Source organism: Canis lupus, chromosome 28, assembly GCF_048164855.1.
Source record: "Canis lupus baileyi chromosome 28, mCanLup2.hap1, whole genome shotgun sequence".
In the NCBI taxonomy this organism is placed as follows: domain Eukaryota; kingdom Metazoa; phylum Chordata; class Mammalia; order Carnivora; family Canidae; genus Canis; species Canis lupus.
This window is the reverse complement of record NC_132865.1, coordinates 13,765,150-13,777,154: the sequence shown is the minus strand read 5'-3', so window position 1 is coordinate 13,777,154 and position 12,005 is coordinate 13,765,150. Positions and strand designations below refer to the sequence as shown.

Here is a 12,005-nt window from a genome sequence, read left to right as displayed (position 1 = left end):
GTTCAGAATATATAAAAAAATCTTACAACTTGTGGTGCCTGGGTGGCTCAGTCTGTTAAGTGCCTGCCTTCGGCTCAGGTCAAGCTCTACATAGGGCTCCCTGCTCAGTGAGGAATCTGCTTCTCCTTCTCTCTCTGCCCCTCCCTTTGCTCCTGCTCTCTCTCTCGAATAAATTTTTTTTTTTAAAAAAAGAAATCTTACAACTCAATAATCAAGTAAAAATAAATGATAAAGTAAAAAATACGGGCAGTAGATCTGACTAGATTTTTTCCAAAAATAACATCGAAATGGCTAATAAGAAAATAAGTCCAACATCATTAGGTATTAATGCAAATCGAAATTACAATAAGGTATCATTTCACACCCACTAAAATGACTATAGTAAAAAAAGACTGATAATAACAAGTGTTGGTAAGAGTATGAAAAAATTAGAACACTCATACATTGCTAGAGGGAATGTAAAATAGTGGAATTGCTTTGAAAAACACTTTGGCAGTTTCTCAAATAGTTAAATGCAGAGTTACCATATGATCCAGCTATTTTACTCCTAGATATACACCTATGAAAACTAAAAACGTTTGTCCACACAAAAACTTGAAATGTTCACACAGCATTATTCATTATAGCCAAAAATTGGAAACAACCCAAATATCTATCAACTGATGAATGGATCAATAAAATGTGATAAATCCATAACATGCAATACTATTTGGCAATAAAAATGAATGAAATATTGATAATGCTAAAACATGAACGTTACTGACTGAATGTATCTCCCTCTAATGTGGCTTATACGTTGAAACTCTACTCCCCCATAGGAGGTGGGGCCTTTGTGAATTAATTAAGATCAGCTGAGGTCATAAGACTAGAACCTGCATGAATGGGATTAGTGCCCTATCCAGAGTTTTGAGAGCTTGTTTCCACTGCTCTGGTCTCCCCTATTTGAGGATACAACATGAAGTCAGCAATCTGCAACTCAGAAGAGGGGTCTCACCAGAACCTGACTATGATCTTCCACTCTTTAGAACCATTAAAAACAAATTTCTGTTGATAAGCCACTCAGTCAATATATTACTTTGTAATAGCAGCCTAAACAGCAAAGACAATTATTAAAACTTGAGAACATGCTAAGTGAAAGGAGTCAGACACAAAAGACCACATATTCTATGATTCCATTTATATGAAATGTCTGTAATAGCCAAATGTATAGAGAGAGCAAGTAGGTTAGTGGTTGTCTAGGGTTCAGAGGTTGGAGAATAATGGACAGTGACTTCTAATGGGCAAGGGTTTTTTGGGGGAGGGGGTGGTGAAAATGTCCTCAAATTAATTATGGTGATGGTTGCACAGGTCTATACTAAAACCACTTTAAATAGGTGAATTGTATTGTACATGAATTATATCTCAGTAAAACTATTTTTAAAAGAGATAACTAAAGACAAATCAATAAATGTAATTTGAGGATTGTTAACATTTAGTGAAATAAAATTTATAACTAAAGTAATACAAAGAACAAAAGGGGAAATGGAAAAATACTGTTTTAAGGTTTTTTTTTTAAAGATTTTATTTATTTATGAGAGAGAGAAAAAGAGGCAGAGACAGGCAGAGGGAGAAGCAGGCTCCATGCAGGGAGCCCAACGTGGGACTCAATCCTGGGTCTCCAGGATCACACCCTGGGCTGAAGGTGGTGCTAAACCACTGAGCCACCCGGGCTTCCCTGTTGTAAGGTTCTTGTATCAGATGTGAACTGGTATAATATTAAGATAGTTAATGTAGCTATATTAATAACAAAGTAGATTTCAGAATAAAGTATATTATCAAGGATAAATAGAAACATCTTGTAATAAGGTCAATTCATCAAGAATACATACTGATTTTAAAACTCATGAAACAAATTCTGATAAATTGAAAAGAGAAAGAAGTAGACAAAATCAGTAAAGAAGTAGACAAAAAAAATCAATAACATACAGAACCGGTAGACACAAGTAGATAAAAAGAAAGTCAGTAACTATGCAGAATTCTTGAATAACACTATGAAAGAGAATAGTAAAGCATGGTTTTAAAAGAAAAGATGGCAAAAAATTCTAAACATGTCAGTTTAATTATAATGAATGCAATGAATTAAGTATCTCATTTCAAGAATATCCTACATATTTCTATATGGTCTTCTCAATTATTAATAAGAAAAATGTATTGTACCCCTTACTTTTTACAATAAAAGCTAATTCTACTCATCTAATTTTAAGAAGAAACAAAATTTGAGAGGGACATATAAAGAAGTGCTTCAAAGAAGTTATTATTGCTAAAAGTAGAAAAGTATTAAATGCTAACAATAGAAAAGAAGAAAGATCTATAGTTAATGATAAAATTCTACTTTAAGAAGCTAGCAAAACAGGGAACTTCAAGTCAACATAATCAGAGAGAAGAAAATAACAAAGATGAACAAAGAAATCAATGAAATAGAAAATGGACAAATAATAGAAAATCAATATATACAAAGATTGCTCTTTGAGAACAGTCATAAAACTAATAAACTGCTAGATTGGTTAAAAAAAAGTTAGACAACACACTGACCAGTATCAGAAATGAGAGAGGGAACATTACTACACAATCCTCAGATATTAGAAAAAACATGGCAATATTATGAATAACTATATTTGACATCTAAATTAACGTAATGGATAAATATATATTAAAAGACACAGATTATAAAACCGAATCAAAAAGAAACACAGAAGCTAAACAGCATTATCAATTTTAAAAACTGAATCTGTAATTAAAAGCACGTCCATAAAGAAAACTCCAGGTCAAGATGGCTTCATTGGTGGATCTATCCTTTAAGACAAAGTAATACCAGGCCTAAAACAAACTGAAAAATAGGGGAGGAGGGAACACTTCCTAACTCGTTTTATGAGGCTATCATTAAACTTATATTAAAATCAGACAAAGAGATCCAAGTAAATAAAGTGACAGGTTAATGGATGGAAATGAATGAATCTTAACAGAATTTTAGCAAAAATGGTTCGTTTGGTATGTACAGGGCTGCAAAGTTCACTCAAAGGTCAAAGACCAATCAATATAATTCAACATAAGTATTTTAAAAAGTATTCTCATGTAAATAGATGTAAAATTTTTTGTTACTATATTCAACATCTATTAGAGGAAAAAACTCTCAGCAAATTAGGAAGAGTACTTTCTTACTTTCATAAAAAAATTAAGTATACTGACAATACTATGTGTTGTTGAATACACAAAGCCACTGCAACTCTCATACATTACCGGTGGGAACATAAAATGGTACAACTATGAAAAAGTCGGGCAGTTTCTTAAGAAGTTTAATATGCAATGACCCACTAATTCAATTCTTGGGTATTTAAAAGTGAAAACATATTCCTTCATAGCAGCTTTATTCCTACTAACCCTAAACTGGATACAACCCAAATGTCCATCAGAAGTGAACAGATAATCAGATTATCATATAATCACACAATGGAATACTCTTTAGCAATAAAAAGTGATATACTACTGATAAACACAAAAGAAAAATATAGTAAATCTTTTTTAAAAATCACGCTGAGTGAATGAAGATTCCTGAAAATACAGCGTGTATGATTCCATTTATATGAATTCTAGAAAAGACAAAACGAATCCATAGAATATTGGCTGCCTAGTACTGAATGTGAGAGGACAGGCTGACTGGGAAGGGGTACAATGAAACTTTTTGGGGGGGATGAACATTTTCTGTATCTTGATCATGGCATTAATTACATGGGTACATATATCTGTTACAACTCATTAAAATATATATTTAAAGTGGGTGCATTTTCCTACATGAATTATACCTCAATAAACTTGATTTAGAGACAAACGGAACAAATATCTACAAATTGAATAGTTATAGGAAAAGCAAAATTCTACCTAATGATGTATTGGAGGAGATAAATTACAATAAGTTACTGTCCTAATGAAAAGATCGAATAAGAGTTTCTTTCATCTCTGTGTCTCTCATGAATGAATGGATAAAAATTTTTTTAAAAAAGTTTCTTTCATATTAAGAAATAATAGAAAATGCGATGACAGTGTCTCTCCCTGAGAGGGATAGATAACTAATAATGTTATTAAGTCTTAATTAATGAATATGAATGATTACTCTATTCAAAGTAAATTTATAAGGCAATCTATAGATGCATTCATCAGTACTAGCAACCTATATTAACTTACCTAGAGCGGCTGTAACAAATTACCACAAACTCTGTTGGCTTAAAACATTAGAATGTTACTGTCTCATAACTTTGGAGGCTAGAGGATGAAATCAAGATGTCAGGGAGTCATATTTTTTTTAGTCTTTTAGTGCTGCTATAACAAAACGCCATAGACCAGGTAGCTTACAAACAACAGAAATTTATTTGTCACTGTTCTGGAGGCTGGGAGTCTGAGATCAGGGTGCCATATGGCTGGCTGAGGGCCATCTTCTTGTCTTCTGGGTTCCATACTTCCTGTATCCTCACTTGGTAGAAGGGGTAAGGGAGCTCTCTGAGTCTTTGTATAAGGGCACTAATCCCACCCATGATCGCTCCACCCTCATGCCCTGTTCTACCTCCTAATACCTTCACCTTGGGGATTAGGTTTCACAAATGAACCTGGAAGAGGACACATTCACACCACAGCACTTTCTCTGAAGGCTCTTGGGGAGAGAATCTATTCCATGCCTTTCTCTTAGCTTCTGGTGTTGCTGCTGATCCTCTGTGTCCTCTGGTTTGTGGAAAAATCAATCCAATCTCTGCCTCCATTGGCATTCTTCCTGTGTATCTTTTGTCTCCCCCTTCTTTTCTTATATGGATACCAGTCATATTGGTTTTATAGCCCATCCTAAAGACCTCATCTTAATTGGATTACATCTGCAAAGACCTTATTTCCAAATAAGATCTCATTCACAGGTACTGGGGGATAAGGACTTTGTCATATTTTGGGGGCGCCCAATTCAATCCAAGCTTGCTCCAGATATCTGGCACACAGAGAACAAAAACCTTCATTTTTATTACCATCGTTTATACTCTCTCATAGTCTCTTTTACAATTTCTTAATTCTGGCATGATGTTATCGAACTTGTTGTCCAGCAGTTGTTTCTCTTTTGGTAAGTACCTACACTGTTTACTAAAAATCAGATTTTATAAAATTGTTTACTTTAAAAGCAGCAGATTTCAATTAATATATGCCAAAATATCCTACATACAATCTTTAAAACATATAGAAATACTAGAGCTGTCTTCATGAACCATATAAGGGAGTCAGCCCAGGTGCATCCCCAGCGACTCTCCACAACAGGCAGAGTTAACATGAGTGGAAGTTTCTCCTCTAAAATGGACTCTCCTGAGTCCTTCATGTTCTATTTTCTGATACTCAAAGATTTTACCACCATGCCCAGTTACCCTTTCAGTTCAAACACTCCAACACTTTTTGGACTGTGAAAGAAATTGGTGTTAGCAACTCCATTCAAGCAAGCCAATTCACAAGGAGTCTGATGTTACTCCGTTACTCCAACAGCTTGGCACACACTCCAAGAACTGAAAAATGCCTTCCAACTACTTTTATGCCTCATATCCCTGGCTAATCTGTAAATTCCCTATGCTGGATTTAAAATCTCTCTTTCTCCCCAGATTTCCACCACTAATCTGGGCATGATTCATTTATTCTCTGGGCCCTGGTTCATTTTTTTCAAATCAGGCTAAAATCACTGTCTTCTCTAACGAATCCCTGAACTCTGCCCACAGGAAACCTCTGACTGGCATTTGTCTTACTTACTGACCTTTGGCCTCTTATTCATCCCTTGAGCTGAACTACAGTATTGGAATTGCATTCTAGATGGACTCTTCAAGAATTCACACCCTTGTCTCTTTACACTCTTGTAGTTCATTTTTCTCAACTCTCCATAGAGATCAAGACAGCTAGTATTTTCTCCTAGAGATTAAAAAATACTTAAGATGACATAACTATAATTAGTAATTCTTCATTCCCCAATCACAATCTCATTTGGAGGGGGCTGTTGTCTTTTATAACCAGACATTAACAAGTGAATAAGCGATGAAAACTTCAAAAGGAGATGTATCACTTGGAGACTCTTGTCTTCATTATTAGTTCTGACACTCCCAGTAACCCTCAACCACAAACTACTGCTCTCCAACGCTCCTTCAAGTTGCAAAGAATTTTTTTTCTGTTAATAACAGATCTTTAATTCCAGGGAAACACTGTTTTGTTCACATGCTCTCTTATACACTCTGCTCTCTGCCTAGTTTTCTCCACTGAAGAACTTGGAATACTCTGAGCACCTCAACTCTATAATGCACTCACTCCAACCCCTATGCCCCCACAAAGACTGTTTCTTCCTAAAATTGATCAAGCAATATCCCACAGATAAGTGGGCTCTACTGTATTTATGTAATGCAGGACTCCTGATGGCCTTACAAGGCAGTCTAGGACACTTCTATACAAAATTCCCTGGCTCTCTCCCTCACTGGGCTCAGACCTACAACTGAGGTAGGTCTCACATGCATCTCCCTCCTTCCCTGCCCCTGCCCCTGGCCCCTGGCCCCACCCCTTTTCTCCCACAGGTATCTGTCCCAATAAAACTCTTGCATTTAATCCTGCCTTGGCATTTGCTTCTTGGAAGACCCAGCCTAACACATCAAGAATAATGACTCATAAAAATTTATATTTCCCCGAAACTAGCAACTTTTAAGTGGGGCCTCAGAAAGTAGATAAACAAACAGGGGTTTTGTAAAGTAGATCTCAGATACAGAGTTCCTCCTTCTCTGCTCCATTGATTCCCCACCTTGAAAAAGATACTAACAAAAAAAAATTGGCTTTTAAATAGTAGTATCAAATTAATATCTTTCCTAATAGTAAAAGGTTCTTCTTTATGTACAAATTCATCCAGTTCTAATAAGAAGGGATCAACGTAGGAACTGTTACTTGAAATTAGCTACTTTGGCACTTAGATGTTTATTTCTATGATTTAACTGTGAGTTCCTAGAGGGTTGGCATTCCATTCCATTCCATTTTTCTTTTCTTTTCTTTCTTTCTTTTTTTTTTTTTTTTACTGAGTTCTGGGTTTGTAATAGATAGTCAGTAAATAATCCACTGAATAGAAGCAGGAAATGCTCAATCATGGTGAAGTATAAAGATGGGGGGGGGTAGTACCTAGCCCCTTCTAGTGATTTGAAAAAAAAAAAAACATAAAACATATCTATGATCTTCATTATATAAACCATAGAAAATAAACTTCAAGTTCTATTTCACAAAATATAGAAAGCAAACATCAACAAAAATCTTTTTAGCTATAGTAGGAATAAGCAAAAGATAAAGCAAGGAAGATTATAAAGAATTGATTTTAAACTGTTGAGAAACTCTGTGACAGTGATACTGTATTGGTCAAAAATGGTTATCCTGTCTTTCTAAGAACTATCCAATATATAACTTCTGGATTTAAGATAATAAGTTTCAATAATCATGTGGCTAGAGCTATATATATAATATATATAATATATATGTATATAATGCATTGCTATATATAATGCATATGTATACTATATATTGTATAAGATATAGATTTCCTTCCACCAATAAATTTTCATCCCGTAGACTTACTCAAACTTCATTATTTATACATTGCCAATAGACAGAATTATATTCTCCTTTTAAACAAAAGGAAAAGTCCTGTATCTTCCTACCATGTCAGGTAAAGGAGTTTCTTTGAAACAAAATATTGGTCCACTTAGATGATAGTGGAAAGTTGACATTACAAAATAATTCCATGACAGTCAATGGAAATAGGACCAAAAGAATCGAGAGTTAGATTACTAGATCTCACGATTTCTGATTCCTTCATTGTCATTAAGAAGAAGAACAATTTATTTAACCAACGGTTGGCATATTTATGATGATTAAATTCTTACTATAGCAATGAAAACAAGTGTATAAGTGGAAATCTCAAACAATGAAGCTTTTAACTAGTATTTCCCATAATAGATGAATACCTCTAAATTATACCTTGTCATTGGGGAATTTTTGCTGTATATTAATGGATTTAAAATCTAATTAACTTTCCTATACTGTTTAACAACACTACAGTAACACTGTCTTGACTCATAACTTTTAAGTACACTTAGTGAACTGGAGAAAGCAGAAAAAATATTCCACATATCAGAGTCAAAAAAGGAAGAAAACATTTTTCTTCCTTTCCTTTTCATTATTTTCCCCAGAACCTACTGCAAGTGGGATGAAATTAAAGAAGAAAGATATATCTAAAACAATCTATGGTAATTTAAAATGATTAATCCCAGGTCTTTTAACATATAAAATGCTCTAGTGGAAATTTTAGGTAGAGTAAATCTTGTAGAACTGCAGGTTGTCACTAGGATCTGACACCAGGAAGTCTAATTTTTGCACTACAAGCTCAGGAAGAAAGTAAAACCATAGCTCTTCACATTTCAAATTAACATGTCACTTTTCCTATGAGTCAACCAAATAACAGATACGAATTGAAGTACCTACCAGTTTTTGGGCATGATAAAACATTTTATAATGAGCCCCCAGTTAACGGAACTAATCCTGAAGCATTTAATATGTGTTTGATATGAAAAAATTAGAAAAACAAATAATTCCAAGTAGTTAAATGGAAGTAATGAATATAAAAACATTTTCAACCGAAGGCTAAGGAAAACAAAAAGACCTATAATTTTAGAAAGTATGACAAATTTGGTAGCAGAATGGAAAAACACATATTTTCTAGAGGAGATATTTTTGACTTAATATAGAAAGCAATGAAATTCTAATTATAATAAGTGAATAGGTAGAAAAGAAACATTTATTCCTTTTCCAAGGATACTATTTTCCTAGTTAGCTGTCTGAAACCTTTCAAACAAATAGAGGACATCTCAAAAAATTGCTTACAAAGCTTCATTATAAACAGTTTATGGGAACAAAATATGGCATACATATATTAAGCTTTCATGCTACAGCATTTTCTTTCTTTTCTTCATCCAACAAAGATTTTTGGAGCCCCTAGCACATAATTAAGCATCATTCTAGTGCTATAGATACAGCATGAACAAGATGGACTAAAATCCTGGCCGATACGGAACTTATTTTCTACGTGAAATAAATAAAAAGTGAGAAAATAAGTAAAAGATCTAGTATGTTCCATCCTACTACTGTTCCATTGTCATTCTGCCATAATATTGTCCTTTGATTTAATGCTACTGGATGTAGCATAAGTAAAATTATAATGTGATAAAAGCCTTTTGATATTTCCATAAACCCTGTTGGCCCAGTTCTAAGGTTGATCTGTCATAAAAGGATTACCATGATATAAACCAGGGATCACCAAACTTTTTCTGTAATGAGTCACACATAAATATTTTAGGCTTTGCAGGCCACCTATGATCTGTGTCACATTTTCTTCATTTTTTTTTAACCCTTAAAAAATGTAAAACCACTGTTACCTCATAGGCTATACAAAAACATGCCTGAGACTGAATCTGGACTGCGGTCATCACTCTCCAGCCTTTGCCCCAAATCTGAGTATCTGAGTATCCCTGCTTTTTAGGTGGCTATGCTTAGTACTACATTTCATGGCTTTTTATTTTTTTTTACATTTAATCTTTTACTCTTTATTATTCATTTTCCAAAATTGAATAAAACATTCTTTTCTAAACCTACAATATTACCAACCAGTGCAGCCTCAGAGTCAGTTGTGAAGAGCAGGGCTACAAACTCTATTTGACACAAGCAACATGAAAACATTCTTGGCAGAAAACCCTTCCAAAGTCTATATGCTTTAGAGAGATAGTGTGGTGGAGATTGTACACACACTCTCCATTGGCTTTCTGGGGCAGACACATAGAAAGACTAATGTTCCCTTACCTTGCTGGAGGAACATCAATATTAGAAGAAACAACTTTTCGTTTTTGCTCAAGGAGACAGATGGAGCGAGTGTTCTCTTTTTCATGGTCAAGGGCTCGGTTGGCTTTTTTGGTGTCTGCTGTTTTCACATCTTCCTCCATGGCCAAGGAAAACAAGTGTTGATGAGACATTTTTTTACTAGAGTCACGTTTTAAGTCCTCTGGTTGAAATGTGAAGGTCATTTCCCGCTTAATGCTCCCCACCTGTGAAATGAAACACAAAAATCCTTACTCACCCAGAACATCAAGCTTTTGCATGACCATGTGCAGATGACCCTAGAAAAGACCATAGACCAGAGACCTCCTTGCTGAAGATTTTATAGTTTAAAAGAGAAAAATGTAACAGAGAAATAAAATAAATGACATTATAAAATAAGATATGATTGATGCATCATCTGTCATAATGCAAACAAGCAGCATCACGAACATAAGAGGAACCTTTCAGTCATACAAAAACTTTGAAGACTTGAAAGTATAATACTTCTAAAACAAATCTAAAAATTTAATACATCACTGTTTTCTACAACTGAGAAACTCAAGTAAATAAATCCTTAAATATTTCACACTCATTATGTTGAATAGAAGAGTGCTATAAACATAAAATGAGCTTTATCTTGGATGATGAATAATGATCTTAACCATACTCTTTAGTTCAGGAAGAACTGGTTTTATCTTTTATCTACAACAGTTAAGATCTTAATGAAATCCCTCATTAATATGATGATGAAAAAGTCATTAATTTTTCTTATCATTTTTTACTAAGTCCAACAATGCTTAAGGCTTAAGACAGAATTAAGCCTCAGGGCATTGACTCGGGTTATTTCAGAATTTGTGATAACTAAAAACAAAGCCTGAAATTAAAGAAATATTTTTGTAAAGGTGGTTGGCTGGTATTGTGAGTGAGGTTTGGAGTGAACTTGTTAAAGTCATGAATGTACAAAGAAGAGGCAGAGGGGGGACCTGTGTGGCTCAGCCAGTTAAGTGTCCGCCTTTGTCTCAGGTCATGATCTCGGACTCCTGGGATTGAACACCGCGTCAGGCTCCCTGCTCAGCAGGGACTCTGTTTCTCCCTCTCCCTCAGCTCCTACCCTGCTCATGCTTTCTCTTACTATCTCTCTTTCTCTGAATAAATAAAATCTTTTTAAGTGAAAAAAAAAACAGAAAAGGAATCAGTACTCTATTGATAAGTGGAGTGTGTTTCAAAATTATGCACACCTGTAAGACATATCACTGGCCCATATGACAGCTCATCCCTTGTGTGGACTTAGTCTATAAAATCAATAAATCTTCACTTACCAACTTAAATGGAGGATATGCTTGTTTTCTTTCTTTTTAATTTTAGATAGGAGGAAAAGCACACAAAATTTGATCAAATAGATTTAGAATTACAGAAGCTAAAGCCACAAACAAGGCATTTTCAGAATAAAATGAGAACATATGTGTTCGATAATAGCAGACTGGCAAAGTATGATATTAAAGACCAGAATTTCCAGACTAAAGGGAAACTCTGAGGTATGCACGTTAGAGTCACAGGACTTGCTCACATATGAGAATTTCCAGAACCCAGGGATGACTTATGCCTTGGAATCCACTTGGCTGGAATGTATTTTTCCTATGAACACAGAGCTTTAAACTGAGCTCTCTTCTCTCCTTGGCCTGTACTTGTCAAGGCAAAATGATCTTCTTCCTGTGGTGTTCCTGTCAGATATAGCTGCAGGAAAATGGCCAGCCACTTTTGATCTTCTTGCAACTCATTAAAAAGTTACCATATTTCTTGAAATGAGTGCTTCTAAGAGCTGTTTTAATGACATCAATATACAATAGAAAAAGATATTTCAAAATCCAAAAAATGCAGAATGTCCAATAAAAATGTAGCTTGGAAAACTGACAAATGTAATTATGAGTATTTCACATATCCACAAGTCACTTTCTATGTAATTTTTTCTGCCTGGAGGTAGGAGAGGGAAGTGTTTTTTTCATTTCCATAGCACCTCATTCCAAACCTGTGTTACAACACGGATACACTAAACACCAGGTATAGCAGATGAA

The 12,005-nt window shown here is 34.7% G+C and overlaps 1 protein-coding gene across 5 annotated transcripts in view; it reads right to left on the bottom strand.

Annotated features, from left to right (window-relative positions):
• The window catches only part of ZNF704 (zinc finger protein 704), a 257,823-nt gene that overhangs the window by 198,085 nt on the left and 47,733 nt on the right, over positions 1-12,005 (bottom strand). For all 5 annotated transcript variants that reach the window (XM_072804122.1, XM_072804118.1, XM_072804120.1 and 2 more), the window contains exon 2: positions 9,919-10,160. In XM_072804122.1, coding sequence (XP_072660223.1) covers positions 9,919-10,160 — 242 coding nt within the window. The remainder of the gene's footprint in view (positions 1-9,918; positions 10,161-12,005) is intronic.